The 22,939-nt window shown below is 36.1% G+C and overlaps 1 protein-coding gene across 1 annotated transcript in view; it reads right to left on the bottom strand.

Moving 5' to 3' along the window:
* Window positions 1-2,497: 2,497 nt before the first annotated feature.
* TEX15 (testis expressed 15, meiosis and synapsis associated) overlaps window positions 2,498-22,939 on the bottom strand; it is a 40,143-nt gene continuing 19,701 nt past the window's right edge. Inside the window, 7 exon segments of the mRNA XM_024764990.1 lie at window positions 2,498-3,108; window positions 3,111-3,452; window positions 3,455-3,741; window positions 6,210-6,268; window positions 8,122-15,446; window positions 19,582-19,744; window positions 20,607-20,753. Of these exon segments, the coding sequence (XP_024620758.1) occupies window positions 2,498-3,108; window positions 3,111-3,452; window positions 3,455-3,741; window positions 6,210-6,268; window positions 8,122-15,446; window positions 19,582-19,744; window positions 20,607-20,753 (8,934 nt within the window).

Genomic DNA, 22,939 nt, shown 5'->3' with positions numbered 1-22,939 from the left:
GGGCTATAAGGTTCATAATTTACCACATTTACATTTATTTTTAAATGTTAAAATAAAAAAATATGTAAGTAAAAAGTACTTGGAAAAACTTGTTAAACCTCTTTTATTTCAGTAGACAAAAGAACTATCTTCAATGTCCTGGCTGAAAGCGTTCTTGATACCGTGAAACTGGAAGAAAAAAAAAAGCACAAAGATTTGAGATGAATTACTGAAGCAGATGGATGGTACGTAACAGGATAGTGGAAAGAACCCAGTTAAGTTAGAGCCAAAGAGATCAGAGTTCAAACTGCACATCTGCTCTTTACTAGCCATGGGATCCCAAGAAACTTAACAGTATTGCAGTATTTAAGGCTCTCCAAAGAGTATTTTCCTCATCTGTAAAAGAGCAATAACATCCCTGCATCTCTCCCATGTATCTTGTGAGAATTAAACAGAATAAAGGATGTAATGTGGCCCGCACACAGGGCTCTCTCAGCCCTTCCTTTATTTCCATTATGGTGCTGAATACCAGTATCATGAGCACAACAGTTGGAAGTGGGTCATAGGGATTTTCACATCTTCAGAAGGATGTAGTTCGTTGTAATACAACCAAAGAAATAACAACTAAAATTTTTGAGAATCAAAGCTGGATTTGATTCCAGATAGCTTTCTTAGCATCGCAAACAGCTTAATTATTAAGAACACAAGAAAGCTCAAACCATGAGACCTTTATGAAACAATTTCATTCAAGATTTCCTATTTCAAAAATTAAAATGTCTTTAATTTGTAGGTTTGCCGCATCTACTATGCTTGGTGCGCTTATCATTACAGCAGCTACAGCAATATGTTAATCAAAAAGGAAAAAGCAGTCATATACCTTGCCCCTGCTTTCTCACCTCCTTTATAGTTTTTCTTCAGGCTATGATTTAGCTGAAAAATTTCCAGTCCTGTTTAAACTCATTTAGTGGGGCAGGGAGGAAAGGAAAGGATACATAGATAATTACACCACCACAAAATACTCATATGTGAGAAATGCACACAAAAATACTGTGGAAGTAGAAGAGGCATTCTCACATGAGAGAACAGTAAGAAGTTCAATGTGGCTTGAATACAGAGTGGAAGTGGTGGGAAATGCGGCTGTCTATGCAGGGCTGTCAAGGGCCCTGTGTTCCAAGCTAAAGTATTTGAATTTTATCCCATAGGTTACAGGGCACCAGTGGCAACTCCAATGTAGAGACGCTGCTGTCAAAAGGTTTCTTAATTAGAAATAGAACTATACTAACAGCCTGCTTCTTGTCCAATTCAGGCTAAGGAATTAATTAATTCAATTAATTTTTTCTACTTATTAGTTTGTAAGATAACCCAGGACTGAGAAAGAACTTTTAAAAAAATACAATTCAGCACATTTATTGAACTCTAAATATTTTAATGAATACAAAACCTTGTTGGTTTTAATAGGTTTTCTTCCTTCTTTTATATTGCAGTTAATACCAAGTTGAGGCAAAAAGCCAAATCAAAGCTTTAAAAATATTTTTTGGCTGAATTTGCATGTGGTATTTTTTACCTTATATATATATACAGACACACACAACCTACAAAACTGATTTTCCTTGAGAAACAACTTTTCAATTTAAAGAAATTCCTTGCATTTCTCTGTTTAAGACATTAAGAGATGATTAACTTTATACACAGTACATTTTACCTCTGTTGGTAGAATATTTGGGTGCTAATGTAGTTTTTGCAGAATTATTAATAATTGTTTTAAAATTTTGCTTTAACTATGGTAAATATACATGACAATTTAATTAAAAATTATATTCTAATCATGATATTCCATAAACAGAATTGTGTTTCAGAGAAAATATTTCAAGTCCCTGTGGCAAACTACCAAGTTGTTCTACTAACACATTTCAATTAACTCCATTCACTTATGCCACGATACTATATTAGAATACTGTTATTAGATACTGTATTATCTGATTGAAGTTCCTTTTTCCACCTATTTACTCTATTTTTTTCCTTCATTTATCAAAAAATGTGTGTTCACAATAGGAAATCTAGAAAATAATGAACACTCTCCACAAACTCCAAATTTTATCACTCACAGGGAGACAAGTTAAAATGTTAGTGTACTTTATTTCCGTATCTCTATGCATTTCTTTATTTATGTAAGTAAATTTATACAATATAGTTTTTAAAATTGTCATTAAAAACTTTTATAAACCCTTCAATGGTTGCATATTTCAATAACTATAATTTACTTAACTATTATTCCTTGAAGTTGCGTTTTATTGAAGGACATATTCAGTGATATTACCAATTCTTTCTTTCTCAGTCTTTGACAACTAGTTTTCCACTGACAATGTAATTCAACTCTGCCTGATTTTAAACAATTCTACAAGTCTACACAGAAAAATGTGCCATCTATCACCACCTGCTGTAAATTCCACTTACATAAATGTACAAAGATAAAAGTGAAAACTCTACAAAGCAAGTACTAAACTTGTGAAACTCACCGTTAAGTCCAAGGAACTTCTGGAAGCACCTTCAAATCAGGAGAGCAAGGGTATGCAGTGACCGGTTGATAGTAAACATACTGTGAAAAAACTGGCTGCTGAAAATTGTAAACAGGCATTTGAGATTGAAAATGTCCACTCACTGGCACAAAGTCATTTGCTTGTCGTTCCCCAGCAAAGTAATCAAAATATGGAGAGTACAAAAGATTAGAATGCGTATTTTGAACAGTACTTGTAACTGCAGTCAGCATCCCAAAAGGAGGTGGCTGTACTTCATAGGATGTTATTCCCTGGTATGTCGGGGTAATGGAACTGCCATTGCTGCTGCTGTAATGATAAACACACGAAGCAGAGTAAGGATGTGAAGTTCCAAATGACTGCTCAGAAGAATTATATACTGGGGTACATGCAGACTGTGGAATTTCATTCCAATATGTGGCAGCATTCTGAGTTAAAACTTTTGAATTCTATTGTTCAGAAAAAGAGTGTTCTACTGTTTGATTCACGTTAAGGGTCATGTTCTCAGATGCTTCAACAGGTGTAGTACTGGAATTCAATGTATCCTTCCTATGTTTTTCTTTTGACTCAGTTTTTGCAGGTTGTGTTTTATTTGCAGAACAGGAATTTTGTTCTGGACATGTATGGGTTCTGGAGAACTGGTGCATTTAGAATTTTTAATGGATGAATTTAATATTTCATTATCTTGAGGTTCAAAGTCAGTGTCATGCATTTCTAAATTGGTATTGATATCCCTCACAAATTAGAAAATAGGCTTTGAGAGCACTGATGCATTAGGCAGAAGAGAAGCATCAGTTTCTGGTTTTATGTCTGAGAGACAAGATTTCTCTGCAGGATCTGAGGAATTCTTAAGAAATTTCTGAGAAGTTGTCTCCTGGTCTTTTGAAAGTGTACCATCTACACGTTTTTGGTCAGAAATTGCCAAAGGAGAACAATCTTATCACTTTTTGTTTCAGCAACACTAAAATTTACATTTCTTTCCTTCATGTTATTTAAGCTTCCCTGTTGTCCACTAAAATCTTCTGAAGTAGCAGATGAAATATTAGTTAAATCTATTTTGCCCTCTAACTTTGACATACACGTGTCTTTTAGGTTCTTTAAAGGTAAAAGTGAGCCAGGCAGTGATAGCTGAATTTCAACTTTTTTTGGAGAGACATGGTTTCTTTTCAGATTGTCAGATGAACTTGGTCCTATTTCATTTTCACTTTCGGGATGAGATCTCATAGTCCTATTAAGTGTAACACACATACAAACAACTCTAAATATACAGAGTCACAAATTTTCAATATAAATATAGATTTGAAAATTTTATTTAGGAAAAGAATTCTTAAGATTCACATTTTCCTCTTCGTATTGGCATTATACAAGAAACATATTTCTCCAGTTTTCCTCCCTTGGTTTGAATTTAGATACTTTTCTTGCTGAAGGTGATATATTCCACATTTCAAATATATTTCCAATACATCTGAAAATACCGAGTGCTGCCAATATTGTAATAAATCATGTTATGCTTTGGACACTTCCTGATTTCAATTTTTTTGCAGTAGTTTCTAATTCATATACCTCCAACCTATTGACAATCTTCTTTACTTGCAAATGGCCATATATAGCTGGTGAAGCCACTAGCTGTGACCCCTACCCCCAAAAGACTATCTTGTCACAAAGTATTGAGATATTTTGTCTGTTCAAGGTCGAGAGTAGGAAAAGCAGACTTCAAAAATTTCTTGCCAAGTGAATATCCTTGGCATTCCTATCTAAATTTAGACAGTCTCAATCAGGGTGAAGGAAGCATTCACTATTGAAGGTCTAGAGCCAGAGAGTTAATGCAGGTCTCCAGGGCAATTATATTTTTTTGGTGTCTCATCAAATTCTTCAAATTACAAGTGGAAAAGAACATGTTGAAAGAAAGAAGTAACCACTCCTCCACAGTCAAGAGAAATTAACCTTTGGCCTAGAATTTGTGTATCCCACTCACGAAACTAAAAGCCCCTATTTTACTTAACCCAGCCTCCTTAAAAGGCACTTGAATGACAACCTACATCATCATCCAACCCAACAGAATACTTTGACAGTTTCCAGAAAGGACAATTTTGACTTTATCACATTTCCAATGATGTTTCAGTGATGTCTCAACCTTACAGATTGACAGCTGCCTGTGTGATCTATCCTTTTACCCATTCTCTTAGAGGATGTTCTTCCACGACCATGGCACCTTATATTAGAATTCATTTTCCTGCTAATTGAGGCACAGTTTGATTCTTTGAGCAGCAAATACTACCTGCACTTACAAAACTTAGTTTTGTAAATTAAGTAAAACAAATCATCTTAGTTACAAAACTAAGATGATTACAGAACTGGTTTATGTTATGCCTCTGATAGCCTATTCATCCTTATGCCACTACACAATTATTTAAAGAGTCATCTGTGCCAGGAAAAAGATTCTAGAAATGTAGTAAATTAAAGATCATATTTAATTTTTAAAATAATTAATTTATTTATTTTTGGCTGGGTTGGGTCTTCGTTGCTATGCACGGGCTTTCTCTAGTTGTGGTGAATGGGGGCTACTCTTCGTTGTGGTACGCGGGCTTCTCACTGTGGTGGCTTCTCTTGTTGCAGAGCGTGGGCTCTAGGTGCACGGGATTCAGTAGTTGTGGCTCGCAGGCTCTAGAGCGCAGGCTCAGTAGCTGTGGCGCGCGGGCTTCGTTGCCCTGCGGCATGTGGGATCTTCCCGGACCAGGGCTGGAACCTGTGTCCCCTGCATTGGCAGGTGGATTCTTAACCACTGTGCCGCCACCAGGGAAGCCCTAAAGATGTTAGAGAAGCAAAACCAAATAAGACAGAAATGAGAATGCTTATCTTCTTTTAGTTCATATTATTCATTTTCCTTCATATGATGGAAAAAAAGATGGTAAAAAATGAAGCTTGTCATAAATTGAAAATCTTACAGAGTTGAATGAAACAAGAGATGGTCAACAAGTCCAGTGGTGCCACTTCACGTCAAAATGAGAAAAACATAAATAATGTAGTGGGTTTTTAATAAAAATAACTAATTCAGAAAGAATTTAAAGAACTAGCCTTTATTCTGAAATCATGTTCTTTCTATATATTGTGGTGTTAATACATCCTTTCATGAAACAGTAGTATACTTATAATATGTGAGTGTGTTTGACTAAGCTCCCACTTAGGAATAAAACTTGTCAATTTTTATCTTGTTAGCCAGTCTTGAAATTCGACAGGTCTATAAAATCCGCAAGTTTAAAAAAAAATCTAATCATTTGCCCCATTCTATGTCCTTTTTAGTAATAAGCCAGTCACTAAGCCCCATCAATTCATTAAATAATGTCTGTCAAATACGACTTTTACCTGCTTATTCTGTAAAGTGTCACTCTTTTCTAAGCCCTGGCTGACTTACTACTTTTAACTGTACTTAGAATCTCCTTACCCTTTAAATCACTGTGAAAACGCATTTCACAGGATATTACCTTTCAATCCTTACAGAATGAAATTCAAACTCCTTAGGCCTTACCTAAGACACTGCATAATCTGAACCTTCTTCTCCCTCCTTAGCTAACTCTTCTCCCCTAAGTTACATGTATAACCCAACAGAGGTAATAAATAAAGGTTTTAGTCTTGTTCCTTAATATGTGCTCAATTTTGTTTAGTTTTTCTTCAGACAGGGCTGATGGCAACTCCTACCTTGGATGCTTGAATGTTGCCTTTTCTCTGTTGATTTTTGTGACATCTTTCATGTTAACCTATGTTTAAAAAACACAGAGAAAACGTACATTGTTGATGGTTTAAAGTACAATATTTATTATTTTAATTATCAGACATTTGCAATTGCTTGTTCTGTCATCATCTAAAATGCACTGTCTGAAACTATATTCATTAATGATCCTCTCCTTCAAAACTCAGTGACTCTGCTGGACTTCCCATATTTCATAAATGTTTGGAGAAACTTTTTAAAAAAGCAATCTGCAACATTCTTTCTACCCACATCTTACAACACGTCTATTTATAACTGCTTCCTATTTTATGCCCTTTTTAATCAACCAGTCCACTCAGTGCCACTGTTAAGTAATGTCTGTCAAGTATGGATTTTCCTTTCCTATTCTGTAAAACAGCATCTTTTTCTAAGACCCAGATGACTTCCTACTTCTAACTATGCTCAAAATCTCTACTCCTTAAAATCACTGAAAAAACAGTTTACAGGACACTCCCCTTCAATACGTACAGAACGAAGTTCAAACTCTTCAGGCCTATATTTAGAACATTCTGTTATCTGAAACGATATGCTTCTCCATCTTTAGCTTACTTCTGTCCACTAAGTTAAAATGTTTGTTCCAGACTTAATGTTAAACTCATTTCTCAAATAATGTCAATAAGCATTGTGTCTCTGGTCACATTATTTTCCATAGCTTGGATACCCTCTTCATTTTTTTACCTTCATCTGATAACAGTTTTTCCTTTAAGGCAAAGCTTTGATCTGTGTCCTTCTATGAAATCAATGAATAAATCTGTTTTTTAAAAATTTTGCTTTTCTTCTCTATACTTACAACACCTTTTTAGTAATACCCTCATTTTACCGTTGATGTGGAGTACACAACTTGTGTTGTTCTTGTGTTTTGGAAGTATGTTTATAAACTGGTTGTTAATTAAGCATTTTCCCACAAACACAGTGCAATAAATGATTTGTTTCCTAGTCTCTAGAACTAAAGTTTAACTAACGAATACAATTAGAGTAAGCTGAGAAAGAACCCTGCTTTTCATTTTGCGTATAGGTCTCTCTTTCTTCGCTTCTGAAATGAGAAATTCTCAAAAAATTTTGAGTAGTCTCTGAGGGTGGAGTAGGGGCAATTATTAATATGGGCTCTGGAGCTAGACTGCCTTGTTTTATATGTAGGCGCTTCCGTTTACTAACTTTGTGACCTTGGGAAAGTTAGTTAACCTTTCTATGCCTCAGTTTCTGTACTTTTTAATAAGATAATAACAGTGCCTACATCATAAGCATTCTGTGAAGAACAGAAAAAGTTAATGTTTGTACATTCATTAGAATGCTGCCAAGTATTTAATAAATGCTATATAAAATTTGTTAAATAAAATGTACTTATGCAGGACTAACTCCTTCATAATCGTCTATTTTAAAATATCTGTACTATTTCTCTGTGTGGATGATAATGGTCAAGAACACAGACTCCACTGTCAAGTTTTGATATCCACAACATTAAGTATAGCCTCATTATATAGAAGCTACTCAATAAATACTTGGTCACTTGCTTAACTCACATTCATAATATGTACTTTTCCTTTAGCCGTTATTAAAATTCACACTCTTCCAAGAAGTGTTTTCTAAATAAAACAATTAATTTGTAAGTTTATAAGTAGACATTTGCAAGGCTCTCTCTCACATATACAAATCATTCACATCATTTTATAGATAACATGGATTGTTTAATCCAATAGTTCAGTTAGTAAATTCATTTTGCAAGGCAGTATTTAAAGCATCCTCAATTTTTACAATTCTGCAAACTACGTACTTGTTTACTTAAAGAGTAGCCTTGTTCTCAAAAAGAATACCTACACAGGTTTCGCTTAAAACATTTGTTACCTTTTGTTTTTTACAACTGGAAACAGTAGTATTTTCCTCTTGTCCCTGAGGGTCTTCACACTTGTCTACAGTGAAAGGTCGTTTTTTAGAGGAATTTGAAACGTTTTTCATTATGCACTGTGAAACTGAGGGCACCTTCACACAAGTACTGGACTTGTTGATATTCTTCCTAGGTTTTACATGAATATTCATTTCTTCCTTTCTCTCCAGGTGCAAAGTCTTCTTTCTGTTATGTCGCATTTGGCACAGGATAAAGGAAATGGTTAATTTAGCATTTTTAGCACATATTATCTTCATATCTTCAATAGTTTTCATGACTTTCATAACATGGGCCATTTTCCCTAAGTCCTTCCGAGGGGCAGCCATCACATTTTTGAGCAGGGTGGAAAACTGATTGTAGTTGTATTCTAACTCTGTCACAGTGCTTCCATAATTTATGGATGCTATACATGGCACAAAGTCAATGTATGTGGAAAGAGAATACTTAGACTTCTTTAGAAGTGTTTTTATTTCTGAAAGTTCTTCAAGTTCTCTTGAGAGCAAATGAAGAGCATAGGAGCAATTAACAGCTTCATTATATTTGTAGATAATATCCAGATCGTTCTTAAGTTCAGAAATAGCAGTCTCTATCACTTTCCAAAGACAATCTGTTGAATTATCTTTAAGAAATGAGAAAGAAGTCATTTCTTCTTGGCACTGAACCAGTTCAGGAAGAAGTGACAAATCAAACCAAAGCATACCTCGAAACCTCTGTTTGTCTAGTTTCTTTGCCATTGAGTTTTTAAGAAAGTGAACTGTTTCTGAGAGCATGACGATTTCAATATAGGTTTCAATGGCCGCAGGTTTTAAAATTACTGCCTCATGGTTGTGGTTTTTCACCATGTCCAAAACATTTTCTTGTGTGATAAAAATATTATCTATGTTATCTTCTTGCAGTAACTGAAAGTATTTTTTTAAAATTTCTAAGTGATCGGTACATCTCAAAGTGAGTTCCTGTAGTTTTTTAAAGTCTGCAAATTCAGCTTGATCCAATATTTCACTAATACAACAGATATCTGGATGTGAAAGCAAAGTACTGTTAAACCTAGAGTTTTCTATGCTAATTGTTGCTTTGTTTACTAGAGCATTTGACTTTCTGGAAGCAATCATAGTATTCTCAAGCCCAGTACTGGAAATGTGTTCACTGCTTAAACCTTTAGACAACGTATCACATATCTTCTGCAACTTAGAAAAAGCATGTTGATTTATTTTGAGTAGTATTTCTTTGCTGTTCTTTCCTGAGTATTTTTTGCCGAAAGACTCTCTCTTTTCTTTCCAAACAAGACTTTTTGCAGCATCAAAAAAGATATGTTCCAGACCATAAAGAGATATTTTAATACTTACTGCCTCATTGCTCTTGATAAAATTAACTTTTGAGGAAATCATTTCTATAATAATCCATAGATGGTCTTGTTTTCCTGGACAGGAATCTTTTTGGGGAGAGTCCCCATATATATTGATCAGATTTAATGTACTTTTTCTCAAGGATTCTAGGTCTCCCAAACTATCTCCAAAGTTAACTCCACAGGTAAATGGAACAGAAAGAGAAAAGTCAAAGCAATCAGAACAATGTTTCATTACTGCCTCACACTCATTAATCTGTCGTTTGTATTTTAAGAACATGTAGTATGAACTGATTTCCCTTTTGGTTTCTTCAAACACTTCAACCAACTGATCATGATAGTTTTGCAACTCACAGAATGCATGATATTTTAACCTGCCTTGAAAAGCAGGATAGAAGTTGGATTGTTGTTGAAACCCACGTGGTCTGCCAAGCAGCTCACTGTACAATGTCTCATCATACCAAAGCAAGCTTCGGAATGTTGGCTCACCTCCTAAGAGCCGTGTTTTGTTTTCAATGAACTGAATAGTTTCCATCATCATTTGAAGTTCTACCAAGGAGTCAAGAGCACACGGTTTTAATTTGCATCTGCAGTTATACCACAGGTTTTGTTCTACCAACAGGTCTCTTGAAATCAAGATTTGTTTAAATGAACACTCTTGTTTTCTTTCAAAAGCTTCAACAAATAAAGGGAGAATATTTTGACAAACTTTAGTTTCTTCCTGTAGAATCTGCAAAGATGATGCTTCATCTGCCCTCTTCAAAATTTGAGCTATCTTAGCTATAGGAGCCAAATTATTAGTGAAGCAGTGTTCTTCTTTTAATTCATTCATGTATGATGTAGGCATCTTCGGAGGAGGAGAGACGTTGGAGGTTTCAGAGTGGGCATGTAGAAGAGGCATATGATTCATTCCTTTAATGCCTGGTTTGGAATTACAGGCTCTTCCTGAGTGCACTGTGGAGTCAGACTGAGAGTCATGACTAACTTTTCCCTCCTCTTTCTTTCTTTTGTTAAGCTGATTAGAAGCAGTGTTACTCAAAGAGACTGCCTCAGAAGCACCTTTAATGCTTAAATGAGAATCGATCAAGCTGTCTTTCACTGTTTTCTCACTTAAGTAGGAGGATTCTTCTAATGTCTTATTCTTTTGATTTTTGTACTCAGTCTTAACACTTGATCCTTCAGCCATGGTTTTGTGAAATGAATCTTTTGCTTTCTCTGCTTGTTTATCTTTCCACATTTTTCTGTCCTGAATGTCTTTCTTTGCAATACATTTTGGGGAAGAAGAACCCTTTATGTTATCTTTTAAGAGCAGAAAACTATCATGGGAAAATAGTTTCTTCATCATATTGTCCTTACTTTCTTCACTTACTGATGTGAAATCCAACTCAGAATTCTCAATAACATTTGTTCCATTCCCGTCTATGCGGAAGAAATTACTTGAAGAGGAATGTTCTGTCTTTAGCAGCTCCTTTCCAGCACATCCTTGTTGACAGTGTGGTACAACGGTAGACACTGCTGAAGAATCTACAGCAAAAATGCTCTGTTTATTCAGGTAAGATTGTGAAGATTCTCCCTCACTGTCTGTCACTAGAGTGGCTGATAACAATTGAGGAATAATGTTACACTTTTTGCTTTTTATCAGAGTTAGATTTAATGGGTCCATAAGGAAGTTTCCTGTAATAATGCCTGGTTTGGAGCTCTCATTAGGAGCTGTCCATTTTTCTATAGGAAAATTTACTTCCAGGTTTCTTGTATAACCAGATAAAATAAGGTTATTTGGTTTGTTGATATCAATATTAAAAGCATGCGTCACACCTGATTCTAAGACTGAATTAACTGTATCAGTTTTCACCTTTGCGTGGGCTATACAAGTTGCATCATAATTTTTGTCCACACTAAAATTTACGTTGCTTTCTTTTATGCAAGTTAAAGATGCTGAATTCCTTTTACTTATTACTTCATTAGCTTCAGAATTGTTTTCTTTTGTTGTACCCTTAATATTACCACGTGCTGAATGGTTCTTAAGCTTTTCGTATTTACTAACGTTAGATAAAAACTCTGCATCGATTTGATTTTCTCTTTTAGTTAGTTTCTCATCTGGGCAGTCTGGGGAAGAGGGACACCCAGTTTTTCTAGAAAAGGGCTGAAGTTCTGATGATCTGGGATTTCTCAAACTGCTAGTGCTATAAGCTGACTGACTTGTACTTTGGGACCTGGAGCAGAGGGCTAACTGTGATTCAGGATACTCTCGATCACAACATCCTCTCACGCGAATAGTGGTGGGACTCCTGGAGACACCGGGCACATTTTTCTCAGAAAGGCACTTTGTGACTCTCTCTCCACTTCTTTTATAAGACTTGTGGTTTGATACATGAGTTAATGATTTATCAACTTCAAATCCCAAAGCCCTTTTCTCTCCAGGCTTGTCGTATTTTCTTTTTGACAAAAATTGCTTAGTGGAGTAATATCTTCTTTCAGACACAGAACTATAACCTTCAAGGTCACAACTTTCCCAGAAATTATCGCATATTACTGTATAGGCTTTTGGTAAAGGGCCCTTTCTTTTTTCTCCCACTTTAGCTATAAGCTGCAAAGACGTGTGAACTCTTCTGTGAGCTTTTTTTAAGTGACGAACAGCTCCGTCAAGTTTTCTGGAAAGACATCTCCTTTTGCATAAAGATGCTTCACTAGTTAGAATATCCGGGACACTCCTAATGTGTTTTTCTGACCGTGAAAAGGTTTCAATTCGTCCTTGGGATAATGAAGAAAAACGTTCCGACAAGTCCTGACTGGTTAGCCTCCTCCTATTCCCACAAATTTCGTGATGTCTTAAATCTTTATGTGGTATACTCCGGTCCCTAAAAGGTGTATGTGGCTTTCTTTGGCTAATTCTTGATTCTGTGTCCTTTTTACTTCCAGTATCATCACAATCGGTTTTTGACTTTGTAAAGGAACGCCTGCTTTCGTTATTTACTGTTGTGACATTAGAAGGTTCAGTAAGCAAAGGTCCCTTGTTTTGCTTTTCAGAAAGTGAGGTTTCAGATTTACTCACTAGTCCTGATTCTTGCCTTACATTACCAAATTCACCTTCTGATGGATGATGTGAATTTTCACCAGAACACTGGGAATGAATTTCAAATCGTGGAACTTCTTCCTCCTCCTCCTTTATTTCTGATTTTAGGGCTTCAGTTCTATATTTGCTGGAATTATCTTTCAATGCAAGGGATTCAACAGCAGAGCTGAACCCTTGCATAAATACATTAGTAATCCTAATTTCTAGATCAGGAAGTAAAATTGGGTTGAAGAGCTCTGCTTTGTTTTTTGCTGTAGAGAAGTAAAAACTACTTCCTTCAGAGCAACGCTGATCGCTATTCTCCCTCCTTGTGGTGCTTTTCAAAACTTCTGTCTCCCCATTAGTGCTTCCTAACAGACCTTCCCAACCGATGCGAGACTTCAGAGCCTCGTATGAGGCCCCGAAATCTTCATAGAGTACATTTCCATGGCTATGAGCGTCCCGTTGAAATAGAAAAGCACTGTCACTCCGTTCTGATCCTACTTCAATCTTATTATCCAATTTGATGCTTTGAAGAACTGAGTTGTCACTTACTGACTGATGAAATGAGTTGTGTAATTGATTTTTATCCATATCTGTTTCACAATCAGAAACCCTATATTTTACTAACAAACCAAAATCTGGACCCTCAGAAGAACAAGTTTCTTTAAACTGGTATCTTTGGTGATCTTTGAGGTTTGTGCCTAACGCCGGCACTGGAGCATCAGCTACCTGAACTACAGCACGTGAGGCTACATGCCCTGAAGAACCTGCAACCTGGGGAAATGTTGTGGAAACCAAATGCTCTACAGTCCTTCCAGTATCTTTTTCGTCTATGGCAGTTACGGTACCTTCATTTTCTAATAATGTAGATTCTGTGGACACATGTTTTTTTCCCCAAGTCAAATTAAATGTAGTAGAAAATTCTTCAGAACTCAGAATTTCGATGCTATTGTAATCTTTATTCTCCCTCCTTTCATCTACAGTGGTAAAATTTTTGTTTGCATGAAAACTCTGCTTCTCATCTCCATGTATATTCCCTATGTTGTTTTCTGTAGACAAAGCAATGTCTTCCACTTCAGCCTCATTCTGGTTTTCTTTATCATTATCTCTCTGCTCTCTGCAATCAACATTCAGGTGCACATCACTGTTCAACTGTGAATTACAGAACTGAGTGTGATCTTGACCTTTACTGTTAACTTGAGAATTTTCTTTGCAGTCTCTTTCACTGTTCGCTAAGGACACTGGATCATTTCCATTTCTCCTTTTAACACATATATGTTCTCTAGCTATGCTGCAATTTGCATTATGAGCTGTTTTAATGTCATGAGATGAAGTAACAGCCGGCAGTTGTTTGGCCTGGGGAAGGTCTTTTGCTTCCTGCAAAGCATCAGTCATAACGCTAACACAGTTTTGATCTGGTTCTTCCAATTTCAGTTCCATTCGTTTTTGAGAAATGGTAAAACTTGTATGAACGTTATCTTTGTACTCTAAAGAGTGCTGAGGATGCTTTTGTGAAAGGTTCTCCGGTCTTGGAGTAAGATGATTTTGTATTTCCAATACTAGGTGACCTAGCTCATACTTCTCCTCTGTGGTAGATGAGAAAGATTTTGGCTTTTCTAACCCTTGAGTAATTAATATTTGATCACAATTTTCCACCAAATAATCAAGATTCTCATTCTCTTTGTCGTCTTGATGCAAAGAAATGTAACTATCTACTGGACTGATTTTTGTTTTATTAGTAGAAGAATGATCATTTTTCCATACATTTTGCTTTTCTTCACGTTTGGAATTGTCTTCTGGCCCAGTGAAGTTTCTCATCTTTCCAATATCTTGAATGTTCTCACATATGCTTTCTTTGCTTTCGAGCGGAAAAAGCGTAGGCATTTGGTGACCAGTCTGATATACAGTTTTAAAATTAGAAGACTGTGGTTCTGGAGAGACGTCACTGTTATATACTTTTGTACAAGTATTCACTGATTCGTAAGAGTCACGAGGCTCACTATTTTGTTCAATTAAAAGTGGAATGTTGCTTCTCTGCTGGGATCTCTGAGCTTTTTCTCCACTGTGTTCTTGGATTTCAACTTCTGAGACTACATTTGACACACACATTGGGAAGGAAGAATTGTCGTGGCTCTCACGCTGTTCTGTCATGGTGATTTTACTGGGCGCTGTACAGTCATAGGTCTTAGAGCCCATGTTGTGAGCCTGGGTTTGTGACTCATTCAAAGAAATTTTGAAGCAAGGGGCATCCAAATAATTAGTAAGAACAGTCTGATCACCAGGCATGACTTCAGATGACGAGGCAGGATTAGTTGGCATAGATGATAGGTTTATTTCTGAATTAGCAAAATCTAAACTCTTCTCCAATGGCAAGATCTCATTTAAACCTGTAATAGTATTATGTTTTCCCATGCTTTCTTTTCTCTTCATCAGTCTTGGGTCTTTGATGTGTTTTGAAGTAATAACTGTGCTTGAGCCAATATTGTTATGAAGGGGAAAAGCAGGAGCAAAACCACTTAAAACATCTTTAAGATGTGTCAAATTTAAGAGGTCATCATTATTAACACTTTCTCTGGTATCACTGGGAATAAATGAAGGACCTGAATCATATGCATGTACTTGAGAAGTGTCTCTACATTCTGCTGAATTGTGCTCCATCTGTCCACTGTATGCTTCAAGTACAGAAATGTTTTCATTTTGCACATTTCCATGGGAGTTAGAAATATCTGAGTTGTAAGGATTTATCTCTGAAGTTAGTGCACTGCATGAACAGTTTTCCTGAACAAATGGATCTATAGGTTTCCTGAAATGCTCAAAGATGACAGTAGCATCTTTTCCTTTTCCAATTCTTTTGGCCACTGTACAGTTATTCAGAGACCATGTTCTTTCTGTGGAAATAATAAGAAAATAAGGAAAAACAGGAACAAAAAGTGTTTCTTCAGGCAACTCTATTAATGCAAGTAAACTATGTCATAAGCGGTTTTAACTGAAAGTCCATCAAATAACCTAATGATGATTAAAGTATGTTCTCAGCAGAAAAAGCAAGAAGAGAAGAGGAAGAGTAACCGACCGATAAAGTATAAATGACATAGCATGAAATTCTGCCCTATAGACCCATTATAAGTATTTGCCATAAAAAATTTGAATTTTGACAAATACTAAGAAATAGAAAAATTAACTAGGAATAAAACCATGTTGCTCACAGACTAGGTAATTCTTATATTAATTAGATATTATTAGATATTTAATAATAGAATCTATACATTATTAGGTAAAATTGTCTCCCTCCACCTACTGTTACCTTGCTTCTTTTCCCTCTACCACAGGAGAACAAAACTGGAAAGGAAAGAGGAATAAGGTAAAGAAACAGGAGGGGGAACAGATCAAAAAGGCTGCACAAAATCCTTCCCAGGAGCCAAAGCAAACCACTACCCCTGCTCCATTATGAAATAAATATTCTGGCAAATAATAAATATAAACAAAAACCTGGAAAATAGAAGCAAATTTTCTTTTTATAATTTATAGAGATTTATTCCTAAAATTTCATGAAGCACTTCAATGTAATAACAAAGGAACTTATAAAAACACATATTTAGCAGGTAAAATGTTCACAAAGCATTCATAGCTAACTAATACCATGAAAATACCATTGTTAAAACAGATTATTAATGAGAAGTTGCTCATGAACAATATATGAAGTTATAATCATATCACTGGGAATGTACCATGAAGTTCTTTTTCACAGAATGTTAAAAAATAGCTCTGCTGAAGATTTCTAAATTATATAACTATTGTGATTATCCTTTTAATTAGAGTAAGCTATAGTGGAAATATGTTCGAAAATACAGATGTGGGACTTCCCTGGTGGTGCAGTGGTTGGGAATCTATCTGCCTGCCAATGCAAGGTACACGGGTTCGAGCCCTGGTCCGGGAAGATCCCACATGCTGCGGAGCAACTAAGCCCATGCGCCACAACTACTGAGCCTGCGCTCTAGAGCCCGGAGCCACAACTACTGAGCCCACGTGCCACAACTACGGAAGCCGGCGTGCCTAGAGCCCGTGCTCCGCAGCAAGTGAAGCCACCGCAGTGAGAAGCCCGTGCACCGCAATGAAGAGTAGCCCCCGATCGCCTCAACTAGAGAAAGCCCGCGTGCAGCAACAAAGACTCAAGGCAGCCAAAAATAAACAAATAAAATTAAAAAAGAAAAAAGAAAATATAGAGATGTAGTGCTTAAGCTGGAGTGGACAGAAAAAAAGGAAAGGTGGATCCCTATACCTCCTTATACTGAAATAAAACAAAATTCATTAAAAAATAAAGCCATAAAAATACTGGAAGAAAACATGGAGGGATAGTTTTATAATCCTGGGGATAGGAAAGTACTTTTTTTTTTTCTTTTTGCGGTACGCAGGCCTCTCACTGTTGTGGCCTCTCCTGCTGCGGAGCACAGGCTCCAGACACACAGGCTCAGCGGCCATGGCTCACGGGCCCAGCCGCTCCGCGGCATGTGGGATCTTCCCGGACCGGGCACGAACCCGTGTCCCCTGCATCGGCAGGCGAACCCTCAACCACTGCGCCACCAGGGAAGCCCTAGGAAAGTACTTTTTAAGCATGGATGGAAGTCAGAAAACCAAAAATGAGAAATGATGTCAATTACATACACATTAAATATTTTAATAGGTCAAACCCATGGTAAAACTTAGAAAAATAAACTGGTGAAAAGCATATTCTGAATGAGACAAACTTAGTACATAATTACACATATATTGGAATACATAAAGAATATACAGATATCTTCAAAAGATTAATAAAAAGACTATGCAATAGATAGTTGGGCAAAGTACTTAAACAAGAAAATCACAGGTTAAGTAAAAACTGTCAACAAACACAAAAAGACGTCCAACCCCACTAAATACACAAGAAGATTCATATTAAAAAACCTTTTAGATAGCAAAGATTCTAAAGGATAAGTAATTGCCCTTTTCAAGATAAAAACACTCAACAAACTAGGAATAGAAGGGAACTTCCTCAACAGGGTAAAGGACATAAAAAACCCCCACAGCTAACATCATATTTACTGGGGAAAGATGAACACTTTGCCCCGAGGTTCAGGAACAAGCTATACACCTAAGAGCAAAGAAAACACATGTCTACACCAAAACTTGTTCAAGAATGCTCTTAGCATAATTATTCATAATTGCCAAAAGGTGGAAGTGACCCACATGGTCAACTGATGAATGGATAAACACAACGTAATGTATCCATGTAACAGAATATTTTTCCATAAAAAGGAACGAGGTACTGATACATGCTGCAACATGCAAGAAGCCTGAAAACACTGTTAAGTGAAAGTCACCAGTCATGAAAGGCTACTATTTATGACTTCACTTAATGAAATGGCCAGGCCAGGATAGGATCATTTATAGAGACAGAAAGCAGATTAGTGACTGTGTAGGGGTCGTGGGGGGCTTAGGGGAAAAGGGACATGAGAGCTTTCAATGGGTAAAGAGTCTCTTTTTTGGAGGTGATAATGATAACATATCACACTCACTAGGCTGGCAGAAACATTTTTTTAATTTAATTTTTATTTTATACTAGAGTATAGTTGATTTACAATATTGTGTTAGTTTCAGGTGTACAGCAAAGTGATTCAGTTATACATATAAATATATCCGTTCTTTTTCAGATTCTTTTCCCGCATAGGTTGTCACAGAATACCGAGTAGAGCTCCCTGTGCTATACAGTAGGTCCTTGTTCATTATCTATTTTATATATAGTAGTCTGTATATGTTAATCCCAAACTCCTAACTTATCCTTACCTTTCCCCTTTGGTAATCATACAGTTGTTTTTGAAGTCTGTGAGTCTGGCAGAAACATTTTTTTTAAAGTATATGGGGCTTTCCCGGTGGCACAGTGGTTAAGAATCCGCCTGCCAATGCAGGGGACACGGGTTTGAGCCCTGGTCTGGGAAGATCCCACATGCCGCGGAGCAGCTAAGACCGTGCGCCACAACTACTGAGCCTGCGCTCTAGAGCCCGTGAGCCACAACTACTGAGCCCGTGTGCCACAACTACTGAAGCCTGTGCGCCTAGAGCCCATGCTCTGCAACAAGAGAAGCCACCGCAAATGAGAAGCCCGTGCACCGCAATGAAGAGTAGCCCCCGCTCACCGCAACTAGAGAAAGCCCACCTGCAGCAACAAAGACCCAATGCAACCAAAAATAATAAATAAATAAATAAATTTTTTTAAAAACAGAAGTAAATGTACTGGCAATGATGTAGAGTAATTAGGTAACCTGACACAACCACTTTTGAAAACTGTTTGACATTGTCTTTGGATTAAGTTGCACGTTCCTGATGTAGATGTATACGCTACAGAAAAACTCTTGCACATATGCACTGAGATACGTACATGAATGTTTAAAACAGCAATATTTGGAATATGAAGAAAACTACAAAATGTCAAAACATCCCCAGAGGAATAGTGTATAGTCACAAAATTGAATAATATGGGGTGTGTGTGTGTGTGTGTGTGTATGTGTGTATACAAATATATGAGTGAAAATGAAGAAACTACAGTTATACGTATCAGCGTGGAAGAATCACACAAACATAACACTGAGCAAAAGAAATAACGAAAATAGCTGCAATGGGCTTCCCTGGTGACGCAGTGGTTGAGAGTCCGCCTGCCGATGCAGGGGACACGGATTCGTGCCCCGGTCTGGGAAGATCCCACATGCTGCGGAGCGGCTGGGCCCGTGAGCCATGGCCGCTGAGCCTGCGCGTTCGGAGCCTGTGCTCCGCAACGGGAGAGGCCACAACAGTGAGAGGCCTGCGTACCGCAAAAAAAAAAGAAAAAGAAAAAGAAAAAAAAAATAGCTGCAATGTAATTCTAGATATATAAAATCGAAAATAGGTAAAGCACAACTATTTTGCTTAGATATTCATAATGTACTAGAAAATCATATTCAGAAGTTGTAAGACCAGCACAAATGCTACTGAAGTAGAAAAATATATGTATCTTACCAGCCCTCTTAGGAAATCCTGTTGAGAGGAGTCTCAAAGATGTCATAAGGTGTCCTTTATCTACTTTTTGACCAATAAATTTTACTGTTACTATTGCATATGGAAGACACTGCCTAGGTTTATCTACTGGCTTTGAAAGATTATTATATTCATAGAAGTATACCTAAAAGATAAAGAAGGAAGAGAACATTTTTATGCTGATTAATTTTTGCAGACTTGAATAAGCTCCTATTTTAAAAAATCTAGATAACTGCATGTTGTTATTTATTAATCAGCTTCCATACAGCCCCACTCTCCCTGGCTTCTTCAACCCTAGTTTTCCCGAAGAGGAATTTTTTTCCCCACAGCATATTTTTTCCTTGATAGGCTTCTAGTATCAGCAGAAACAGACACAATCTGTTTTTAAATAAAAAAGTATTTTTTCATTAAAACTTCAATGATTTGCATATGCTGGGAACCACTATATTTTATTTGGGAGGAAAAGTCAATTAGAAAAATAACAATGGCTTAATACATCTTACATGTGGGAGCATATTTCTAAAATATTTATCCTCATTTAATCATATATATGATTATATATAGTATGTATTACATAATTTAATCTTCTATAAAAGATTAAAGGTCTACTAAGTGTCTCAGTAACATATGACAGAAAATTACTGTGTAGTAATTAGTCTACCATGTAATGACTAATACATAAGCCTTTTCTCCTTTTGCGAAGATCAATAACATTTCAAAGTAGCCTTGTTTGTTTTGCAAGTTAGGAATTAATCTATGAAACATCTAAATAAAAGCAGCCACTGTACTTAGAACGAAGTTAACTGTAAATCTGGAAGCCTCTTTATTAATGTTCTGAGATCACAAATATTAAAACAGCTTTTACTATCTATTTATTTAGGTCATATTATGGTGAATGAAGTAAGAGATTTCCATTTAATATTTTGGGCAGTTGTTTTAAGGCTTATATCATACAGTGTGAGGCATGTGACTTTCAAGTTGTCAAATGAACCAAAAAGTTAACATACTGCTGAACTGTAGGCTTGTAGTTCAATGGTATCTTTCAAAGAGGGGACACTTCTTGACATATGGCAGTCAAAGTTAGGAGAAGGATCCAAAGAAACTTTGTTTTTATCCACTGAAGGCTGAATTTTCTTCACTTTTCCAAAAAGAACCTGGAAAAAAAAAGGCAAAAAGAAGTTAAATTAAAATATACCAAAACACTTTAAACTCTCATACTAGGAAAGTAAAGCTAGCTTCTTTTTTAAGGAAAGAAATTCGAATGGAGAGATAATCCATGTCCCAGATGAATGGCATGACTTATTGTAATTATGTCAATTCCCCCTTAAATTAAACTCAAAGACTATAGTAGTTCCAATAAAAATTTCAGAAAATCCATTTGTAGAAATGAGTTTTAGTTTAAAAACTTCCCTGGAAGACTAAACAAGAATAACATATAAAATTTTGGAAACAATTTTTTGAAAAAAATTTGGGTCAGAAATAGAAAATGATGGAACAGGAAAGGTGACATGCACTTCCAGATATTAAATACTTTTTAAAAGAACGGTACTACCACAAAAAAAGGCAGAGAGGGGGAAAAAGCTGCACAAAACAAAAAGCCCAGGTAAGTCCAAGCATCTATAAAAACATAATATGATATTAAAAGCATCATTTGAAATAAATGAAGCAAAACCAGATTATTCAATAAATGGTGTGAACTTGAAAAAGATTAAATTCCTCTCGACCTATAAACCAAAATAAATACTAAACAAGGTAAACATTTAAGTAATATAAACACTGTAGAAAGAAATACAAGCAAATATCTAACCTCCAAGTGAGGATTCTTTTCTAAGCATATTGCCAAAAAACCATGAACTAAAAACAAATTTCACTGTAAAATATTCCAAAACTTCTGTACACTGAAAACAAATGAGTATAAAAATTTTAAAAACCATGAACTAATTAAGTGATAAAAGGTGGGGAAAAAGTGCAATTAATATGAAAACAACCACAAATTTTATTTCAGTCAGCAATTCTATTACTTTTATTTTTTAATATGCTAATAATCCATTCAAAATTGAAAACAATACTAAATGTAATGTGGTACCCTGTACTTGGATACTGGAAGAGAAAAAAACATTAGTGGAAAAACTGGCAAAAGCTGAATAGTCTGTATTAAATAGTACGGTACCAATGTTAGTTTCTTTTCATTTTATTTTATTATCATTTTTTAAATTGAGATATAATTGACATACACACTGTTAGTTTCAGTTTCTTAGTTTTAACAGAGGTGTTATAGTTATATGAAATGTTAACATTAGGGGAAGCTGGCTAAATTGTATACAGGACCTTTCTGTACTACCTTCATAATTTTTCTGTAAATTTCAATTTATTACAAAATAAAATGTTTATTTAAAAAAGAAAGCAATAAGTGATAAAACATTATACACAGAAGAGCCTAGCTCTCAACATTCACTTTAATGAATTGATAATGCTTATGAATCAACTAGAAACAAAGAAAGGAAAAACCAAGAAACTAGCAAAGGATATTAATAGGCAGTTCACTAAATATTGTCAATGAATATACGCAGAATGTTAAGCTCAGCAATAACTATGAAAAAGAATAAAAAACTGAACCAACAATGAGAAACTATCACATGTTAAGACTGGCAAATATCTTTTTAAAAATATAATACACAGAGTTGGTGATGATGTGAGATAACAGACATCCCCCACAGGCTGTGGAAAGGAATGTCAATTAGTATCACCTTTCTCAGGACAACTGGGCATTTCATATCGAAAGCTGTGAAACTGTACACATACCTCTGACTCCTAATTTGACACATAGGAATTAATCAATTAATTCTTAGCAAATAATCACAGGTGTGTGTAAAATGTACCTACATGAATAATCAAAGTAGTATTTAAAAGTACAAAAATAAGAAAACCAAGTAATTTATATTCCAACATTAAAAAATGTGTTGCACAAATTTATGGTAGAGTTGTACAGTGGAATACTATGTAGTCGTTCAAAAGGATGTTACAGAAGAATATTTATTTAATGACATGGAAAATGTTGATTTTATAATCAATGAAAAAAGCAAGTTACATAATATATAAAGAATGTATTTTGGGGCTTCCCTGGTGGTGCAGTGGTTGAGAGTCCGCTGGCTGATGCAGGGGACACAGGTTCGTGCCCCGGTCCGGGAAGATCCCACATGCCGCGGAGCAGCTGGGCCCGTGAGCCATGGCCGCTGAGCCTGCGCGTCCGGAGCCTGTGCTCCGCAATGGAAGAGGCCACAACAGTAAGAGGCCCGTGTACCGCAAAAAAAAAAAAAAAAAAAAAAAAGGGGGGGGGGGG

This window comes from Neophocaena asiaeorientalis, unplaced genomic scaffold, assembly GCF_003031525.2.
Source record: "Neophocaena asiaeorientalis asiaeorientalis breed wild unplaced genomic scaffold, Neophocaena_asiaeorientalis_V1.1 scaffold14, whole genome shotgun sequence".
Taxonomy (NCBI): Eukaryota; Metazoa; Chordata; class Mammalia; order Artiodactyla; family Phocoenidae; genus Neophocaena; species Neophocaena asiaeorientalis.
Note: the sequence above shows the minus strand (reverse complement) of the source record. Positions and strands in the feature narration are given on the sequence as shown.